This window comes from Pipistrellus hanaki, assembly GCF_964339955.1.
Source record: "Pipistrellus hanaki genome assembly, chromosome: 3".
NCBI classification, from domain to species: Eukaryota; Metazoa; Chordata; class Mammalia; order Chiroptera; family Vespertilionidae; genus Pipistrellus; species Pipistrellus hanaki.
This window is the reverse complement of record NC_140505.1, coordinates 59112552-59135681: the sequence shown is the minus strand read 5'-3', so window position 1 is coordinate 59135681 and position 23130 is coordinate 59112552. Positions and strand designations below refer to the sequence as shown.

General features: G+C 37.1%; 1 protein-coding gene across 2 annotated transcripts in view; it reads right to left on the bottom strand.

Moving 5' to 3' along the window:
- Positions 1-23130, bottom strand: part of KLHL1 (kelch like family member 1) — a gene marked incomplete at its 5' end in the record, with an annotated part of 314402 nt that overhangs the window by 194698 nt on the left and 96574 nt on the right. The window contains one exon of one of the 2 annotated variants that reach the window (XM_084879715.1): positions 13001-13183. The exons of the other annotated variant lie outside the window; for it this stretch is intronic. Within the exon in view, the coding sequence (XP_084735841.1) occupies positions 13001-13183 (183 nt within the window). The remainder of the gene's footprint in view (positions 1-13000; positions 13184-23130) is intronic. 2 annotated transcript variants of the gene reach the window in all.

Below are 23130 nucleotides of genomic sequence, written 5' to 3'. Positions count from 1 at the left end.
ATATTATAAAAGTATTTATGTCTTCTCCTCCATTACTTATCCAATAAGATATGAAATCCATCTTTCCTTTTATACTGGACTTTGTTTTTTGCCTTGCCTATACTCCCTTTATGAGGCACACCAATGTGCCCTGGGCTAGTGATGCACATAAACTTCTTGTAGCTACCCTTTCTGTAGAACTACATATGGCCCAACAGGAGCTGCCCAATGGGAGTTTATGTGCTCTTCACATGTGGGTGGCCCAACAGTATTGACCATTAGAACCCAGGTATAAAAATACCATCTCTTGAGCCACTAGAGACAAAGTCCTGCGACCACAACTGCAGACCCACAGACACCAAGATTCCAGACATCCATGCTGCAGATTTCTGTGAATCACAGAGCCCAAGCCCCTCCCTGCAGGCTCAGTGCAGTGCCAAAGGAACTGCTAGACCCACCCCACACAAGCAGGCCTCCTGCCCACACAGGGCAGCTCTGCTACCTGAATTTGAGCCTAGGCACACAGACATTGAGAGGCTATTTCCTGCAGTGTGCAGTCACATGGCTAGACCCTATGCCACAAGGGCGGAAGTGCCAGTGACTCCAATTCCCAGCACATATGCACATAGGGACCCTATCTGTCCATGCAAGTTTGCACTAAGCAACAGAGACTCGGATACCATGGGCAAAGGGAGACTCTGACTCCTGGCATGTGCTAGGGGACTCTGATTTTCAACACATGCCAGCAGGGTCTCTGTTTCAGCGTGGCGCAGGTGGGTTCCCTGATTTTAGATGCGCACATGAGGCCACACTAAGTGCAGGTGATCTGATCCTAAGCAAGTGTGGCTCCCTCCAACCCATGACAGCCACATGCCTCGATGCGGGAGCTCTTCAGTGACACTTGAGTGGCATGAAGCTCCCATTGCACATGGTCCAGGACCCCACAACTTGGTATTTGTGATAGTTAGAATAGGGAGACATCAAACCTTCTAGTGATAGTTAGAATAGGGAGACATCAAAACAATCCCCAGAGGAAAGAAAAAGAGGAATTGCCAAGAAAAAAAATAAGTGAAATGGAGGCATACACATGACAGAAAAATAATCCAGAGTATTGGTAAACTGGATAGATGAGAAAATCAACAACCTATGCAAAAATCAGGAAGAAATCAAAAGTGATGTAGCTCTAATAAAAAACACCAAGGAAGGTTTCAACAGTAGACTAGAAGCAGAAGACCAAATTAATGAGTTGGAAGACAAGGTAGAGAAACAAGCCCAATTTGAACAGCAACTGGAGAAAAAAGAAATAAAAAAGCAGGAGAGCCTAAGGGAGTTTTGGTACAAAATGGAACAAAGTAACATACATATAATAGGGCAGCCAGAAGGAAAAAAAGAGCAGCAAGAATTAGAAAACCTATTTGAAAAAATAATGACAGAAAACTTTCCTGATATGGGGAAGGAAAAAAAAAAATCCACACCAAGACACATCACAATTACAATGGCAAATGTTAATGACAAAGAGAGAATCGTAAAGGCTGCAAGAGACAGAGAATTACCTACAAAGGATCCCCCCATAGATTATCAAGTTATTTCTCAGCAGACACACATCAAGCTAGAAGGGAATGGAAGGAGGTATACAAAGTGATGCAAAGCAAAGGACTAAATCCAAGAATACTCTGTCCAGCAATACTATCAATCAAAATTATAAGAAGAAATTAGGAGTTTTCAGACACAAAAAAAAGAAAGAAAAGAAATGCAAAAGGGAGTTTATCACTACCAAACCAGCAATGCAAAAAATGCTAAAGGAAATACTGTAAAAAAGAAGAAATAGAAAGGGAGGAAAGAACATAGACACAAAGTACAGGAATAGCTATAAACAAGTACCTTTCAATAATAACATTAAGTGTAAATGGATTAAAAACTCCAATCAAAAGACATCAAGTGACTTAATGGATAAGAAAACATGACCTATATATATGCTGTCTACAGGAGACCCACCTCAGAACAAGAGACTCAACCAGAAAGTGAAGGGATGGAAAAATATTTATCAGGCAAATGGAAATGAAAAATAACTGAGGTAGCAATACTTATATCTAACAAAATAGACCTCAAAGTGAAGACCATAACAAAAGACAAGAAAAGCCTCTTCATAATTCTAAAGGAATCGATACATCAAAAGGATATAACTATATGCACCCAATGCAGGAGCACCCAAATACATAAAAAGCACCTGGAAGATATCAGGGGAGAGATTGACAGCAACATAATCATAGTAGGAGACTTTAATACCCTGTTAACATCACTGGATAAATCCTCTAGCCAAAAATTAGCAAAGAAACATCAATCATAAAAGACTCACTAGATCAGATGGACTTAATTGACATCTTTAGAACATTCCACTGTAAAACTACAGAATATAAATTCTTCTCAAGCACACATGGGACATTTTCAAAGATAGACCATATGTTTGGACACAGGCAAAGTCTCTCCAAATTCAAGAGGATTGAAATCATATCAAATATCTTCTCAGATCACAATGGCATAAAATTAGAACAATCAGAAATAATTCAAACAATTGGAGGCTGAATAGCACATTATTAAACAATGAGTGGGTTACCAAAAAGATCAAAGGAGAAATACAAACCATATTGGAAACAAATTACAATGAAAACACAATAATCCAAAATCTTTGGGACACACTCAAAACAATCCTGAGAGGGAAGTCCATTTTTCAGGCCTACCTCAAAAAACAAGAAAAACTGGTAATAAACCAAATAACTCTGCAACTTGAAGAATTAGAAAGAGAGCAATAAGAAAAGCCCAGTGTAAGCAGAAGAAAGGAAACAATAAAGGTCAGAGTGAAAATAAATGACATAGAAACAAAAAAACAAAAATAATACAAAAGACCAATGAAACAACCATGATCTGGTCTTTGAAAGGATAAACAAGATTGATGAACCTCTAGCCAGGCTTCACCAAGAAGCAAAAAGAGAGAACCCAAATAAACAAAATCAGAAATAAGAGAGGTAAAATAACAATAGACCCTACAGAAATATGAAAATCATAAATAAGTAAAAAATACTATGAGCAACTCTACTCTAACAAACTGGTCAGCCTAGAAGAAATGGACATATTCCTAGAAAAATAAGACCTTCCAGGAGAAATAACAGAATCTGAATAGGAGGAAATTGAAGCAGTCATCAAAAAAGTTTCCAACAAACAAAAGCCCTGGACCAGATGGCTTCACAGGGGAGTTTTATCAAACATTCAAAGAAGAAATAAAATCTATCTTCCTCAGACTATTCCAAAAAAATTCAAAAAAGGAAAGAGCACTTCTAAGCTCTTTCTATGAAGCCAGCATTATTCTGATCCCAAAACCAGATAAACACACTACAAAGAAAGAGAATTATAGGCCTATATCCCTCATGAACATAGATGCCAAAATCCTCAACAAAATTCTAGCAAATGAAATCAAGCATTACATTAGAAAGATCATACATCATGACCAAGTGGGATTTATTCCAAGGATGCAAGGATGGTAGTACAATATCTGCAAATCGATAAATGTGCTACACCACATAAACAAACTGAGAGATAAAAACCATATAATCATATCCATAGATGCTGAAAAAAACATTTGATAAAATCCAACACTCTTTCTTAATAAAAACTCTCAGCAAGGTGGGAATAGACGGATCATACCTCAACATAATAAAATCCATATATGACAAACCCACAGCCAACATCATACTCAATGGGCAAAAACTAAAACCATTTCCCCTAAGAACAGGAATAAGACAGGGATGTCCACTTTCACCACTCCTGTTTGACATAGTACTGGAAGTACTAGCCATTGTGATCAGATAAGAAATAAAAGGCATCCAAATTGGAAAATAAGTAAAATGTCCTTATTCTCAGATGACATGATGTACACAGAAAACCCCAAAGACTCATAAAAAAAACTATTAGTCTTAATATATGAATTTGGCAATGTAGCAGGATAGAAAATTAACACCCAGAAGTCTACGGTTTTTCAAAATACCAATAATGAACTCACAGAAAAAGAAATTAAAAAAGCAATCCCACTTACCATTGCAACAACAACAACAAAAAAATTAAGATACCTAGGAATAAATTTAACCAAGGTGGTAAAGGATCTGTACTCAGAAAATTTCAGGACACTAAGAAAAGAGATAGAGGAAGACATGAAAAAACACAATAATATGTCATGTTCCTGGATTGGTAGAATCAACATAATTAAAATGTCCATACTACCCAAATGTCCATACTACCCAAATTCAACACAATCCCCATTAAAATACCAACAGCATACTTCAGAGACCTAGAACAAATTCTCCAAAAATTCATCTGGAAAAAAAAAAAAGACTCCAAATAGCTGTAGCAATTTTGAGAAAGAACAATGTTGGAGGGATCACAATACCAGATATCAAGCTATACTACAAAGCTACTACTCTCAAAACTGCCTGGTACTGGCACAGGAGCAGACATATAGACCAGAGAACCCAGAAATCGGCAGAAGCCAGTATGCTCAATTAATAATATTTCACAATGGAGGCAAGAATATATAATGGAGACAAGATAGTCTCTTCAATAAATGGCGTTGGGAAAATTAGACAGATACTTGCAAATAAATGAAACTAGATCTCCAATTTACACCATACACAAAAATAAAATTAAATGAATAAAGGATGTAAGTGTAAGATGGGAAACCATAAAAATCTTAGAAAAAGCCATACGCAGCAAAATAGCAGGCATTTGTCATAACAATATCTTTACTGATACAGCTCCTAGGGCAATGGAAAATAAAGAGAAAATAAACAAATGGTACTACATCAAAATAAAAAGCTTTTGCACAGCAAAAGAAACTACCAACAAAACAAGGAAGCCCACTGCACAGAGAACATATTTACCAATGTTATCTCTGATAAAGGTTTAATCTCCAACATTTACAGGGAACTCATACAACTTAACAACAACAATAACAACAAAAGATAAACAAATCCAATGAAAAAAATGGGCAAAGGACTTAAATAGATACTTTTTGAAAGAGGACATTCAGAAAGCCAAGAGACACATGAAAACATGCTCAGTCACTGATTATCCAAGAGATGCAAATCAAAACAACAATGAGATATCACCTCGCACCTGTCAGAATGGCTACCATCAACAAATCAACAAATGTCAAGTGTTGGCAAAAATGTGGAGAAAAAGAAACCCTTGTGCACTGGTGGTGGGAATGCAGACTGGTGCAGCCACTGTGGAGAACAGTATGAAGTTTCCTTAAAATAAAAATGCAACTTCCATTTGACTCAGTAATACCACTTCTAGGAATATATCCCGATAAAACAAATACCAATCAGAAAGGATATATGCACCCTTATGTTCATAGCGGCACAATTTACAATAGTTAATATTTGGAAACAGCCTAAATGCCCATTAGCAGATGAATGGATTAGAAAACTGTGATACATCCACACAATGAAATACTATGCTCCTGTGAAAGAATGAATTATTACCATTGGCTACAGCATGGATGGAACTGGAGAGCATTATACTAAGTGAAATAAGCCAATCAGTGAAAGATAAATACCACATGATCTCACTCATTTGTGAAAGATAAAGAACATTATATACTATTGAACAAAAATAGAGTCAAAGAAGCATCAAACAGACTGTCAAACTATAGCGGAAAGGTAGGGGAGGGTTAGGGGAGGTAAGAGATCAACCTGAGGACTTGTATGCATGCATATAAGCACAACCAACAGACACAAGACACTGGTGGGGGGGCGGGGTTGAGAGCAAGTCCTGGGGAGTAAGGGAGGCTGGGCGAAGGTCAATGGGGGGAAAAAAGGAGATGTATGTATTTCTATTTGTAATACCTTAAACAATAACTAACTAACTAACTAACTAACTAAATAAATAAATAAATAAATAAAATTTTATATCACATGATGGAGGTGAATACTACATTTTCTGGGGGAAAAAACACACACAAAAAAACTTATTTTCAGACAATAAGATCACTCAGATTTAATTTTCCAATTTATGTTTCTCACCTATTTATGAGTCTGAATATTTAGGACTCACTGTGGCCTCTTTCGAGGGAGAAATAAACACGAATGTTGTAGAGGCAAGGTGCTCTTGAGACCAACAGGAACTTGTCTCCAAGTGAAAGAAATTTATATGAAAACACCGTCTTTATCAGTAAGGTACAGTGATAAGAGTATTTCAAGATCTTTTATTTAAGAGCTGATAGAAAGCATAACATCACTGTTCATAGAACATAGTCTAATACTATAAATATAAAACTCCAGTGGAAATCAATTTTTCCAATTCAGTAAAATAAATTAGTGTTAGTGGAAACAGTGAAATTGTTTGGAAATTGCTTTTCTCTGATGATGACTACCACTGCTTAAGTAAGTAATTCACCACCTAACAAATAAATAAGGCATACTTAAATTCATTACTAAATATTTTCTCTAAGGTATTAGCCCCTTAATATAGCAGGGTTCTACTAAATACTGGTACATTTAAAAAGTGTTGTTTTGCCGAAACCGGTTTGGCTCAGTGGTAGAGCGTCGGTCTGCGGACTGAAAGGTCCCGGGTTCGATTCCAGTCAAGGGCATGTACCTTGGTTGTGGGCACATCCCCAGTGGGGGATGTGCAGGAGGCAGCTGATCGATGATTCTCTCTCATCGATGTTTCTAGCTATCTATCCCTCTCCCTTCCTCTCTGTAAAAAATCAATAAAACATATATTAAAAAAAGTGTTGTTTTGATAGAATATTTATTACACATGAAGGGTATGAAAAAAATACCACCTCTTTACCTCTGAGTATGACTAGCCCCGCAGCAATTCATGCCCCAAAGCATCTTGGGAGCTAAAGATGAGCAAGGCTCCAGCTGAAACCACATCACTTCTCTGCTCCTTCCTCTGCCCTATGCTGCTTCCTTTCTTCTGAGGACACCCCTTAAATAAACCATGCACACATAAATGGCAGTCGCCTAGTTTGCTCCCAGGAAATCTGACCTATGACTCTGAGAAGTAGTCTTCAAAATATTTCTCTGTTAATCTCTTTCTTGGCATTGACATACTCCTATTTCATGGCTAGGTGAACTCTACATAAGCTCATTTTTGCAGTGCTCATCTTTTGTGAATTTTCTAAAGCTGGACCATTTTTCAGAGCTACCTTTGTAAAATATGATAAGCAGAGTACTCTAGTTGTTAATATACTATTTCTGTAGCCAGACTGACTGCGATTGAATTCTATTTTCACAATGTATGAATTACATGGTGAATGTCTTAATATCTTCATTTCTTAGTTTTCTATTTTCTTAGAAAAAAATAAAGAAAATAAGGATTTCCTTCTCTTTCAGGTCAAAATGGAATAGTATATTTAAAAATATATTTTATTGATTTTTCACAGAGAGGAAGAGAGAGGGACAGATAGTTAGAAACATTGATGAGAGAGAAACATCGATCAGCTGCCTCCTGCACACCCTCGACTGTGCCCGCAACCCATGTACATGCCCTTGACTGGAATCGAACCTGGGACCCCTCAGTCCTCAAGCCAATGCTCTATCCACTGAGTCAAACCGGTTTCGGCTAGAATACTAGTATATTTAAAAGCATTTTAAGCAGAACCTGAAAAATCCAATACAGTAACTGTTAACTAACATTATTATTATTATTGACTTAATTATGTCACTTCCTTTTTCAAGAACAAGAACTTACATGGGTTTCCCATTATACACATCATTTCAAACACAAATGTCTCTACTGGTTTTCAGATCTATCATAATCACTTTTGTCCTGCTTTTATGAATTAATTTTGCAGTATTTTCTACAAACTTTTTACTTTCACTAAGCTAGTGCCTAATAATTTTTATAAATACAAATTATTTGCTTCTTTTTTCCACATTATTCTCACTATAAAATAACATACCTATTTTTTCCTGTCTGAACTCAAGCATAATTTCTCTGAAAAAATTTCATAATCCTCAATCAAACCAAATAAGGAAATGAGTAGCATATGTTAATACCCTAACATATGCTACTCATTTCCTTATTTGATTATTTCTTGCCCTTAGAATCAAAACCTTATATTTTAGTTGAGGTTATTTGCAACTATAATAATTTCCTTTGTTGTTCTATGGATTATTCTTTCCTTCTCAAGATTATTGAAAACTTCTTGATGAAAGGTATCATGTTTTATGTCCTTTTGCATCACAAACAGAGTGGAAACCAATGCTATAATATGTTTGGCAAAGATTTCTTTTAATTCATGAAAGGAAAAGATGTTTTATGTATTGCTGAGTATCATTGGTAGGCTTAAGGAGGACAGTAAATGATATATAAATGATGAAAAACAAGTACTTTTCAATTTCTCTTATCCTTTTTTTTTTCAACTTTTATTCAGATATTGACATGTATCATTGTATGTGTAAGGCATACAATATGATGATTTGAAATATTTATATATTATGGAATGATTACCACAATATCCTATATAATAAAAGTGTAATATGCAGATTGACCATAACTCCAACACACAAGATTGCTGCCCCCATGTGTACACAAGGTGGCCACCACAAGATGGCCAGCAGGGGAGGGCAGTTGGGGGTGATCAACCCTGCAGGGAAGGGCAGTTAGGGGTGACCAGATTGGCAGAGGAGGGAAGTTGGGGGAAAACAGGCTGGCAGGGAGCAGTTAGACATCAATCAGGCTGCCATGGGAGTGGTTAGGGGGTGATCAGGATGGAAGGCAGAAGCAGTTAGGGGCAATCAGGAAGGCAGGCAGGTGAACAGTTGGGAGCCAGCAGTCCCAGATTGTGAGAGGGCAGTCAGACATCCCTCGAGGGGTCCCAGATTAGAGAGGGTACATGCTGGGCTGAGGGACACCACTACCCTCTCCCTCCCTGTGCACAAATTTTGTTCACTGGGCCTCTAGTTTATTTATAATGATTATGTCCTGTTAATAAATTGACCCCATTATCAAGATATAATGACTATCTTCATCTCCTGTTACTGTTTTGGCTTAAAGTCTATTTTGCCTGATATAAGTGTAGCTACCCTGAATCTCTTTTGGTTTCCATTTGCTTTGAATTATCTTTTTCCATTCCTTTACTTTGTGATTATGTGTGTCTTTAAAGCTGAAATGAGTCTTTTTCTAGTAGACAGCATATAATTGGGTCATATTTTAAAATCCATTCAGCTACTCTGCATCTTTTGATTGGAGAATTTAATCCAATTATCTGTAGAGTAATTATTAATAGGTAAGAAGTTATAATGCCATCTTATTGTTTTCTGACTGTTTTTCTGTATCCTTGTTCATTTCTTCCTCTCTTGCTGTATATCTTTGTGAATTGATTAGTTTCTATGGTATTATGTTTTGATTCCCTTCTGTTTTATTTTTTGTAGCTACTGTAGGGTTTTGTTTTTGGGTCACCATGAGACTTACAAAAAACATTCTATAAATATAAGTCTATTTTAAGTTGATAACAACTTAACTTCAATCATGTAGAAAAACTCTACCTTTTTATTCCCCTCCCCATATTTTATGTTTTGATGTCACAATATACCTTCTTTATACTGTGTATCCATTAACTAATTATAGCTCTAGTTGTTTTCAACACTCGTCTTCTAATCTCTATACTAGACTTAAGTGATTAATGCACCATCATACTACAGGATAAATTTGTCTATACACTTAGCTTTATTAATATGTTTTACACTTTTATGTTTTCATGTTACCTATTAGGCTTCTTTCATTTCAGCTTTAAAAAATACCTTTCAGCATTTCTTGTAAGGCAGGTCTGAGCGGTACAGTACTCTCAGCTCATAATCCTTGTGGTCTTGGGATAGTATGTGATTATTTAAGGAAGTAGGTGCCCTTCCCATTCTTACAGACTGGCTTGAGCAATCAAAGCCCTTCACCAGTCAGCCTATCCAGGGATTCTGGGAGGGCCAATTGATGATGTCTGAAAGCAGGCTTCCTGCTGGAGTCTTTGGATGGACAAGTCTAGTGACTGGTCAGAAGGTGACAGTCTTGATGCTTGGGTACATAAGGTCCAGTTTAGTGCCTGACTCTGCAGGGGTAGACCTGGAGCCTAGTGTCATTGGGGGGAGTCAGGCACTTGAGTCTGAGGTGACTGCCCTGTGACTTGGGGCTGCATGTGCAAACAGAGGTCCTGGATCAACAGAGGCCAGTCAGGCACAAGGGACCACTGGGTTGGGCCTGACATCTAGGTTTACAGGGTCTTGATTGGTGTTGGGTGTTCTGGGAACCTGATTTCATAGGAGCCTGATTGGAGGCTGGAGTTATTGTGGCTGGCGCTGGGGGAACTCGGAGCTTAGGGTCTCCAGAGTCAGTCCATAACCAGAGAGTTTGGGGGCCCAGCCTGAAGATTTGTTCTGCTGAAGAAGATATGGTGCTGGGATAAGCAGAAAGCTTACATCTGTGGAAACCAACATCTACTCTAGGTCCATATCTGGGGATATGGAAGCTGGCCTGGTGCAAGGTGGATCAAAAACTGGGGTATGTAGTAGTTGGCCTGGTTGGGTCTAGTCAAGAACCTGGGTTTGTAGGAGGTTGTCTGCCTTCAGGGTTTCAGGGGTCCTATTGGGAACTTGGGGCCACAGAAACCTTCCTGAATCACAGGAGTAGGCCAACCCTTGGAGGTGCTGGGAGCTGGGGGCCATGGGTGCTACTGGAGCTGGGGATATTGCCTGGGACCATTGGAGCCTTTTTTGTTTTGTTTTTGTGAAGTTGGTACAGAGCTCTTATAAACTCTCAAGCTGATTGAGATACCTGGGTGAATGTTGCATTTAATAAAATGGAAGAAATGAGTTATTCCTCAGCCATCAAATATGGTCTTTATAAGTAAGCTTTCTCTCAGTACAGAGAAACAGACCTACTTGCCTACCCCAAAGTATTCATATCTAACTTACTTACAAAATATTTTTTGCTATATGAAATGTTTTAAGTGTTTCTAAGTACATTATTTCAAGTGCCACTTTTAACCTCAATTATGTTCATGATGTTAGTGCTCAGGAAAGAACATTAAAGTAATACATATATTCTTGACAAAACTAAATTCATTATTAAACATGGACAAAAGTAAAACCAGAAAGTGCTGTTTCATGAAATGCCTAGTGTTTTGGTCTGAAGATAATGGTCTTTTATGTCCCCAGCACATATCATTATTTCATTTTTCATTTGGTCAAGAATGCTTATTTTTGCCCTAGCCAGTTTGCTCACTGGTTTGAGCATCAGTCTGTGGACTGGATGAAGAATTGCAGGTTCCATTCTGGATTCCAGTAAAGGGCAGGCTCAATCCTGGGTCCCATCCAAGTGGGTGTGGGAAACAACCAATTGATGTGTCTCTTTCACATCAATGTTTCTCTCTGTGTCTCTTCCCATCCCTTATACTCTCTCTAAAAATCAATGGAAAAAATATCCTCTAGCGAGGATTAGCAACAAAATAATAATGCTCATTCTTACAGTTTAAAAATTGTACACATTTTAACAGTTGATTCTATTACATTTTGAAAATGAAATCTATGTTGATAAACATTGCTTTTAATTACTCAGTGTGTCTATACATTTTGGGACACCCTGCATATGCTTATATATCTCTTTTCTTTCTTTTTTCTTTTCTTTTTAGAGGGTGGGAGGAAGAAGGATAAGGAGAGGGAGAAGGAGGGAGAGAGAAAAACACTGATTGGCCTCCTCTTGCAGCAGATCCAGCCTCATTGCTTTCAGCTTCTGGAAGTGTTTGGGCCTGTCAGCCCCTCCATGAGGGTGGATGCTACGTCCAGGGGCACACGCAAGTGGGCAGGGAGTTGTCTCTGGGTCTTTTGGTATAGGGGGACTTGATGCAGTCTCCCAGTTTGTGCTGACCCAGACTCTGACAACAGGGAGGAGGAAGTCCCACCTCACAGAATCAGCCAGAACCAGCCATTGGTCAGACAGCTCTCAGTGGCCTGACAGCCATCTGCAGGCAGGGAGGAGAAAGTCCCACCCCTAGAGAATCAGTGGTTGGTCAGACAGCTCTCTGCCACCTGACATTCAGGACTCTCCTTCACCTGAGAGCAGGAAGGTGGCACTATGTCTAAACATCTACTACTGATACAAGGTAGCTCCGCAGGCGAAAAAAGCAATGTCTGAAGACCATGTGCATCTGATCTTGAAGGCAGGCAGGAGAGTGGTTGCAAGCCAGCAGTCCTGGCTTGTGAGAGGGATGTTCAGCTGCCTGTTTAGGCCCAATCCCATATCAGTGCCTAAATGGGTGGTTGAACATCCCTCCAGAGGTCCCAGATTGGAGAGGGTGCAGGCTGGGCTGAAGGCCAAACCCCTTTCCCCCTCCTCTCACCCCCCCCACTGTGTACCTGGCCTCTAATATAATATAATACACACACACACACACACACACACACACGCACACACGCACACACACACACACACACACACACACGCACGCACGCACGCACACACACACACACACACACACACACACACTGAGTGGCCAGGTTATTACAGATTATTATGCATCTGGCCATTCATTGTATACTACTTTAAGGTTGATTTCCATTCAATATAATTGTAAGTTGTATTTTTGTTGTTGTTGTTAATACTCACCCTAGGATATTTTTCCATTGACTTTTAGGGAGAGTGGAAGAGAAAGGGAAAGACAGAGAGAGATATCGATGTGGAAAAAAAACACATCAATCGCCAGGACGCTGTGGTCTGCAGGCTACAGGCTGATGCTCTATCCCCTGAGCCAAACCCACTAGGGCAGAAGTTGTATTTTTGAACTGATCATATTTGTTTTATTTCTTTAAAAGATTATTAAAGAAATAAATAAGAGCAAACAAAAAATACCCAAGCCTTCTTAGAAATATGAATTTTTAATTCTCTAATCATGAAAGTTTGTAATCTATCTACCAGACTATCACTTTTAAACGCCTGAATACATGTTTCCAAGAAAGACAAATTACTATACCTGTGTGCAGGTATCTTGCGGTTCCCAACAATCAGGATAACATCACAGAGTTGCTGTTGTTTCAAGTAACTTTCCATTTTCCTGAAGGTTTGCTCAGCATGGTGAACGGCCTGATAGAATTCTTCAGAGCTGCTGGAGTCCAAATCACTTTGAGGTGCTAATGAATGGCTAGTTGCTGACAGCCTGCAAACCACACACAAAAATGTTGGTGTTTATAAGGCCCACAGATTGTCCAGAACTACATTCACAATTTTAAAAATGTACAAAGAAAATCAACAACTCTCTCTTTAACTTCATCATTATTAGTATTTAAAAAAAAAATCTATTTTGGCCCTTGCTGGTTTGGCTCAGTGGATAGAACATTGGCCTGAGGACCAAAGGGTCCCAGGTTCAATTCCAGTCAAGGGGACATACCTTGGTTGCAGGCAAACCCTGGCCTGGGCCCTGATCAGGGTTCTTGCAGGAGGCAACCAATCAATGTGTTTCTCTCACATTGATGTTTCTCTCTGTCTTTCTCTCTTCTAGTCTCACTAAAATTTAATGGAAATTTATCCTCTCGTGAAGATTAACAAAACAAAACAAAAAATCTATTTTAGATTAAATAACTTTCTTCAGGAAGCCGTAAATAAATTATAAATTATCTGCAGTTTTGTCTTTAAAAAGATTTAAAAGATAAGTTGTCTGTATTTATAATAACATAAAGTTAGTAAACCTGAAAAAGTCGCAGACATAGTAAAATACAAACAGGCCTAGTCTAAAATTAATTACTAATAAGATGTTTCTTTATTCCATTTTATATTGAGGTAGATCATCTTATTATAATATTTTAAATTATTATTTTTGTGAGGTATGGTAAATGTTGCTTTACAGAAATAAGTGAATTTTATTATGAGAAATTACAAAACATGATTCATAAAAGATTAACAATAAATTATAAATTACTGTTTAATATTCTGTACCTAACTGATCAAAAATATACAATACAGAATGTATTACTTCAGTTATTTATATTTTAATCATAAGTATCAAACTTAAGGATTTCAAAAAGTCCATGATACTTAAGTATGGCTACTACATGTATTAACATACATGAAACTACTCTTTCATGATGAAGACTTTAAAGTACTCTCACCATCTTTATATATATGATGTGTCCACCACAACCATCGAGAGTAATGAATAACAATAAAATGGCTTATTTCAAGATAGAGGGCAATATTGAAGATTCTATTTCCAATTACAATGCAAAAACTCGTAGCTGACTAAATACTTCACCAAAAGCACCAGAAAGAAAGTTACATATAACATCAAAATGATTATTTGCATTTAATAATAGCTACTAAAGCAGCTATGCCATGAAGGGCCAAGATCCTCTAGTAAAGGCGAATTCCTGAAGGTCAGCTCATTAGTCTGTGTTGGTCCCACCCCCTGGGTATTTATTAATTATAAGCAGCATAGGGTGAGACTATGAGAAGCCCAATATAATGTAGCAGCTAAGCACACTTTTGTTAGTGTCATGAGGTTTTGGGGAAATAAAGGATATTGGCATTGTGGGTTCCAACATTAGCCAGAAAGGTAAAAGAGGGGCCATGAAGGAGGGAATGGTAGGTAAGGCTGTCATGGTGAACCATGTTTCCTAAGCCATGCTAGACGACAGAGAATGCATTGTAGAAGGCTGAGGAGTTAAACAGAGCTAGAAAATTAAACATATGAATTTAAGGACCTACAGGGAAAAGGGACTGTGATAAATACACAGGCTCTCACCTAGACTTCCTAAGGGCTGTATCCTAGGGGTTAAGGAAATTGAAAAAAGATAAGATAATGCAGAGACTGAAACTTAGATTTAAATAAGTAAAATCTCTAATTGCAATGAGGTAATTTCCTAATCTAAATGTCAGAAAACAGTCAAAATACATTATTTTTAGTAAAAGATAACCTCATCAGGACTCTGTGTTTTCTTTTGCACATATATGATGCTTGCCATTAAAGAAAAAGAACATCAGGCCTATAAAGAAACAGGACATAGGGAGAATAACAGAGAATAGAAACAGGCTCCCAGATGCTGCAGGAATCTCTGAATAGATGGGTCATAATTACTTAATAGATGTGAAAACATCTGTCATTGATATCTTTTAGCAGCAAGCTGAAGAATTTCACAGCATATTATGCTATATGAAAAAAATCAAATGGAAATAAATAAATATAATGCTATAACCTGATATTTTTGGAAAATTAATGAATTTACAATCTGGATGCAGATGAAAAAGACAAAGTGATCTAAAAATATTTAAACTAAAATATTGAGATAAAAAAATAAAAAGTATTTTCAGAAACATAAAACATAGTATGAAATTATAATATTCATATAATTATAACTATAAAAGTAGAGGAGAAGCATGATGAGGCAAACATTTGAAGATACAATGATCAAAAGTCAAAAATCTATTAAAGATTATAAATTATAAACATAAATCATAAATTCCAAGAGAAAACTACACATCATAGTAATACCAAAGCAATAAATAGTAACAAACAAAAATCCCTCTTTTTTAGAACTTGCCAAAGAACAGAAAAAGAGAACTTGTCCCCAATTCATTTGATGAGGCAAATATAACATGAATACAAAACCTAAAAAGAATGTTACAAGGAAGAAAAATTAATGGTCATTCTCTCGCCTAAATATATTTGCAAACATCCTAAACCAAATATTAGCAATCAAATCGGAAATGTACATTAAAAAATATATGTATAATAAAAAAGTGTCAAATATATAGTTGATAATGCATCACAAGTAAGTTGGATTTAATTAAGGTGCACATTTTACTCTTATAAAGCCACCTAATTCATTCAGATAGAAAGCATCATATTTAATGGAAGCCATTTCTCTTTGAGTTTGAAAATGAAATCTATTCATACTGCTTTTATTCAACAGTTTTCTGAGAGCCTTGCCAGTGTAATATAATAGGGAAAAATAAATGAAGTCCATTAGGGTTAGATAAGAAAAATGTATAACACATAATTAAAAAAATATTTCTGTACAAAGCTATCCCAAAAAACTATAGACAAGTTTTACATTTAAATCAATTGAAAATATGTGTGTCCTATGCTAACTACAATATCTGTCTATGAGGTATAGTTATTTTCATCATACTTTACAACTTTCTCCTCAAAATTTTAAACTCATAGAATTTTTTTCAGTACCATATGTTTGCTTTTCACAAGTTTATATATTACAACCCAATATATGGTCATTTCCCAGCATATGTTTTAGGAATGTAGGTCAGGCATAGGCAACAAGAGCAGCAGAATTATCCCACAGATTAACACATTAAATAGAAAAGTCACAAAAGGCCCTGCAAGATGCATTTAAAAACCTAGAATGAATGTATTATTATCGGTTCTCAGGGAACTAAGGAGAGTCAAGTCAGAGGTATGAGTTGCCAAATAAATTAAAGCTGTCCCATTGAGATCTGATATTTCTTGTCTGATACCAGATTTCATGAATAAGGTCTAAAAGTCAAGATATTTGAGACTGACCTGAAGAGTAGCTCCAGATTTAAAAAAAAAAAATATTTTATAGATTTTTTTACAGAGGAAGGAAGAAGGATAAAGAGTTGGAAACATCAATGAGAGGGAAACATCCTTCAGCTGTCTCCTGCACACCCCCTACTGGGGATGTGCCTGCAACCAAGGAAGGTGCCCTTGACCACAATCGAACCTGGGACCTTTCAATCCGCAGGTCGATGTTCTATCCACTAAGCCATACAGGTTTCCGCTCATGGCATTTTTCCCCCCATTTCCCCTAAGCAGTTAAGGCTGAATAGCAGGAGTGATGCTCAGGTTGGGGTCCATGGGTTGAGGGACACAATGGCTAATTTTCCCCAGTGGAAGATGGCATTGAAGCTTGATGGGAGAGCAGAACTGGAGAGACTTGACGGTAAGGTCCAGACCCTGTATTTAGTCAGAGTCACTGCTGGAAGAGGAGGAGGAGGAGTGCTTGCCATGATTATGGTGCGCCTGTGACTTTTTTTGAGCTTTCTTCATTTTCTTCCATATCTTCTTCTCAGTCACCATTCCTGGTGTTACCATGCCAGGAGCCGAAGGATTAATAGGAGGCATGCCAGGGGCAGGTGGTGGATATGGAGAGGCATATGGGGCCTGGTGGTTGGTATCCTGGATACGCTGGTGGTGGCACAGAATAAGGAGGCCTGACTGGGGGGTAAGCTGGATTCCCCTGGGGAGCTCCTGGGGAGTGGGAAAGGGGTTAGGGGGAGGAGGAAAGGGGGCGGAGGAAAGGCAGGGTTGACAGGCAGTAGATGGGCAGGATTGGAACCTCCAGGGTACCTGACATTAGGGGGATACAGTTTTGGCCCTGGATGCCCGGCACTGGGATTCCACATGGTCAGGTGTTTCCTCCAACCTGGGCTCAGCTGGTCCTTCTCAGGCTCCCCTCCTACTTCCTCCTCCAGACTGTTTTAAAAGAGATTAGGTATAAAGGATCCATTCAGATCTTTATGTTAATCTCTTACAAGGTACATAACATACCTAGGGCAGAAAATTTTACACCTCACTGACAGTTTTATACCTGGGAAATGTTATCAAGATAATACTTTAATATATATTTTTTCAAGTTACCCAATTTCTGTTGAGTGCAATATTAGCACAAATAGGGAAAAAATAGAATAATACTTTTTTAGAGCTTGGCTTAGACCATAGATGTAACATGAACAGGACATAGAATTTGACAGTACTTAGTCTAAAAGCTAATTACTGTCAAGATAGCACCATCTTTTATTTTATTTAGTTTTTAAAATATATTTGTTATTTTTCAGAGAGGGAGGGAGAGATAGAAATGTCAATAATGAGAGAGAATCATTGATCAATTGCTTCCTATATGCCTCCTACTGAGGACCAAGCCCACAAACCTGTCATATGCCCTGACAGGGACTCCAAGCATGACCTCCTATTTCATAGGTTGATGCTCAACCACTGAGCCACACCTACCAGACAGCACCTGCTTTTATGTACATCCTAATATTCTTATATAGACTATAATATGGGCTTTTCTGAAAATGTTAAAAGTAATTTGAAAGAACTTAAATCTTAAAAGAACAGAGAACTAGAAATTGGCTTTTAAACTATATTTTTTAGAGTTCATGTTCACTCCTAAACGTTTTCCCCTTAAATTTCTTATGCTTTGAGTTTCTCCATATTATAACTGAAAATAAGTTCCTTTTCTTGAAGGTTGGTTGATCTGTCAGAAATTTGACTTGATTTTCTCCTTATAAAGCCACTGTCACAGTGTGTGCACATTTCCTTATAAATCATTTCCTGATCTCAGGCTTTAGTTATCCTTAACCTCTGACTCAGGATTTTAAAAGAAGTTTTCACATCAGAACACTTATGGTTTTTATGCTAAGGTTCATTATTTAAAATTAGTTCAACACATGAGACCTTAACATTTTAAGAAATAGATTAGATTTTTACAGTGGGTTCTGTAAGTACTAAGTAAAATCTGACATTGGATTATTTCTATTACTTTCTAATTTTTATATCTTCATTAATTTAACCAGACACTTGCTTTCTAATCTAAGAATATCTCAGATGGTATAATGTGACACTGTAATCTTCATATAATATGACATTGTTATTGCCACTCAATAACATAAATCTTCAAGTTACAAAAAATGTAATTTTAAAAGTTCAATAGGATCTCTTCGCATCAGAATTTAAACTTGCTTAAGGTTCCCCCAATCTAAGTTATATAAAACAATAAAATTAATAAAATGTTTTCTTGACCTCATGAACTACTCAAGCCATAGTGATTCTTCTCTATTTTCTATTATAACTAGATGTTTTGCAAGTGTGGTATGCACTCGTTATTTTAACTCCTGATTCTCTAAATATTCTTCAATCCATTTCAATTTTACTTCCCTAACCACTCATCTAATAAAATTGCTTTGGCCAAGGGCACTATTATTTTTCCTTGTGACTTAATTTAGCTTTCATTTTAATTTATTACCTTAATTACTGAGAACTGACCAACATACTTTCCTGTTTCTGGGTTAAACAATTGAAGACTGAACATTTACTTTCCCTATACCAAACAATTTGGAGATGAAGTATATTTTCCTATTCTTGCGCTAACAATATTGAGATCAGGCAAAAATGATTTAGGTGGTGCATCAGGAAATAGTTACTTGTAGAAAGTAAGACTGTAACTTAACTTAAAAAGCTATAAAAACCAGTAATTATTCATCTGTTTGCACTTTAAAACACTCACCTATGTGCTAATCTAAAGCTATTACATCATAAATTCTGACTATTGCCAATTACGCCTCTGCCTTCCTGGTTCAAATTCCATATCATGTGTTATTTCTTATATGATTTGAAAGTGTTTCAACTTTTAATACCCTTTAAATCAATTTTTAATCTAGCCATAATAAATAATTCCAGTTTCTGGAATGTCACATCTTTCTTTTAGAGATTCCAGACACATATTTTTCTTTTTCTGTGATTTTACAACAATTTGGACATTCTTGTGGGTAACTTGCCTTAAACCTCAGAGATCAGTTTAAATATAACTTCTTTAAGAAAATATTTATTTTAATCCTCATAGCTTGGGTGGGAGGAAGGGTTGTTGCCCTGACATGCTAATGATCCAGGGTGGTTTAAATACATTGATAGCCTGTAGAATGTTTTAGGAATATAACATATATTTGTCGAATAAATGAGTGAAGAATATTCTATGAGATGACGGTCTGGGCCAAGTGCCAATATTAACTTATTATGACTTGCTTTGTTTATTTGTTTAATAGAACACACAATATGTTTTTGGTAAAGGAATTTATATTAACAGAGTGACTGACATGCAGAGGATAAATGCTAGCATGAATTTTGATTGTTGAATATTGAAAAATTTCCAGAACTCAAGAGAGAGAGAGAGAGAGAGAGAGAGAGAGAGAGAGAGAGAGAGAAAGCAAACATAACTACTCTAATCAGAATATATATACTCTTGCATTCTCTAATAATGCATTTATGTACATTATAAAAATACTAAAGGATACAATAATTATACTACAAAATGATCCCTAAGACTAGACCCCAGATTTATTATAACTTGTTAATGTCTGTAAGAGTAAAACTAAAACAGCAAAGCAAATTTGCAAGCAGTCCTCTGTTTCTCTTGAGTGATGAGTTAGCTCTTGTTTTGATAAAAATAATGTAAAGAGCATCTTTATATTATTAAATAAAGAATTATCCATAGATAGTCCTTGAGCAAGATCTAAGTGTAGTAAATGATAATTTTATTTAAGTGAAAAAATAACTGATTTTTTTTTTAGCACTGCAAACTTTGTGGACATTGCAGACACTGTATGTCTCATCATATTATGATTCCATTAAATAAATATTTACCTTATAAAAATACTGGAGGCCTGGGGCATGGATTCATGCACTGGTAGGGAGTGTGGCCTGTAGGGATTGGCCCACTGTGGGAGCGCCACTCATTCTGGTCAACAGAGTGGCTGTGGACCTGCCCTCTGAGCAGCTGCTCTTGCTGTGGGAGCACTACTCATCCCAGTCAGCTGAGCAGTGCTCCCACTGAGGGAGTGCACTGATCACAGGGGGCAGCTCCTGGGTTGAGTGTTTGTCCCCTGGTGGTCAATGCATGTCACAGCAACTGGATGACGGGGCATTCTGGTTGTTCCACCATTCAGTTGCTGGGCTTTTATATATATATATATATATATATATAGATTTCTTAGTGAGGAATTAAATTTTTTTCCATTTTTTTGCATTACTTAATAATTTTTAAATTGAAATAAGTCATTATTACAATAATAACTTTATTAAAGTCACTAGAGAGGCCCTGTGCATGAAATTCGTGCATGGGGGTGGTGTCCCTTAGCCCAGCCTGCACCCTCTCTAATCTGGGAACCCTTGAGGGATGTCCAACTTCCTGTTTAGGCCCGATCCCTGTGGGATATCCCTCTCACAGTCTGGAAATGCTAGCTCCCAACTGCTTGCCTGCCTGCCTGTCTCAGTGCCCCTAACTTCTTCTGCCTGCCAACCTGATCACCCCCTAACAACTCTCCTGCCAGCCTGATTGATACCTAACTGCTCCTCTGCCAGCTCTATTGCCCCTAACTGTTCTCCCTTGCAGCGTGGTCAACCCCAACTGCCCTCCCCTGCTGGTCTGATCACCAACAATGCCCTCCTTTTCTGGCCATTTTGTGGTGGCCATCTTGTGTCCACATGGGGTGGCCATCTTTGACTACATGGGGGCAGTCATCTTGTGTATTGGAGTGATGGTTAATTTGCATATTACCTTTTTTATTAGATAGGATTATTATGAACATTACCAAAGATCACAAAACGACCAAAAATTTTGACACTAAAATATAACCTTACAATAGTTTTAACCTCAAAAGTCCTCCATCTAGAGTTAACTTTGATATAAAGAAAAAAGTAGGAGAAGAAAAAAATGATGAAAAAAAAGAAAGGGGGAAATGTTAAATAAATAAATACCTTTTAAAAATTAACTGTATTATTACGCTAGAGAATGAAACATCATCATCATATATTGGTATGAAAGAGTAAATCAGCATTAAAACAAATGTCAGGTTATATTAAATACCCTTATTTTCAAAAATTTTAAGAGACCCAACAGAGAGATTTAGATTTAGAAAATATTATAATAGGATATAGTTCAAGCAGCAGGTGCTAATACTTAGGTACAAGAAAAATGAATAGTGTCATTAATGTTGCTTCTGGGTACAGTTTTCTTTTATAAGATAATTGAAATTTTAAGTAAGGCATTTTATCAGAAGCATTGAAACACATACACACACACACTCACACACACACACACACACACACACAAATACCTTGGTAAAACAGAACAATTAAAAAACACGCAAAAGAACAAGTTATGCCAAAATTGGTTTGGCTCAGTGGATAGAGCATCAGCTTTTGGACTGAAAGGTCCCAGGTTCGATTCCGGTCAAAGGCATGTACATTGGTTGCCGGCACATCCCTAGTAGGGGGTATGTAAGAGGCAGCTGATCAATGATTCTCTCTCATTGATATTTCTAACTCTCTATCCCTCTCTCTTCCTCTCTGTAAAAAATCAATAAAATATATTTAAAACAAACAAACAAACAAACAAACAAACAAGTTATGATGGAGGTGGGGCCTGCTGGGTCTGGGTCTCACATGATTTTGAGGCACACACAGGTGGGCAGGGAATTGACTCTGGGTCCCATGGCATGCCTAAGACTCTGACAGGAGGGAGGTTTTCATATACATTTTTATTAATTTTCTTCCATCTTTGACACTTCTATTATAGAGAAAGGGCAAATAGCAATATTAAAATATGTCCTATAATTAATTTCATTTTAATGTGTATAAATTTCATGCACCGGGCCACTAGTCCTATATAATAAAAAGTTAATATGCAAATTGTCCCTTTGGGAGTTCAACTGACCTAGAATTCGACTGCTTGCTATGACATGTGCTGAGCACCAGGGGGGAAGCATGGAATGAAGAAAGACCCCAGCTGGCAGCTGGCTGCTGGGGGAAGGAAGGTCCAGATAGGCCCTGATCATAGGCCAGACCTAGAGATACTGCCTATGCATGAATTTCATGCACTGGACCTCTAGTAATCATGTAATAGACAAAATATTTGTTTCCCTTTGTAAATTTTATAATGCATAATCCATAGATATAATATTTGTTTTAATTAAAAGTATTTTTAAATGTTGAAATTACAAAATTGAAATATTTTAAATAACTTCAAGCTCAAATTAAAGAAAATTTGATATTCCATAAAATCCCTATGTGTTTGGTTCTCAAAATCCTCAATAAATAGGCAAATTCTGAGAAGAAAGACAACTTCTCAGAGGAAGATTCTGACAATGAGAAAGGCTACAAAATTCTGAGAAAATGCAAAATTTATATATGAATGATTAATTAATGCAGGACTTTCTCTAAGAATATTACCATTCACCAACATAATTACAGTAATGTGCTAACTGATATAGACAGGTACCTGGGAATTGCCTATAGGAAAAGTTTCAGAGAGTACCATATTAAGGTTGACCTGAATGAGATAAATTGATGTTCTTCCA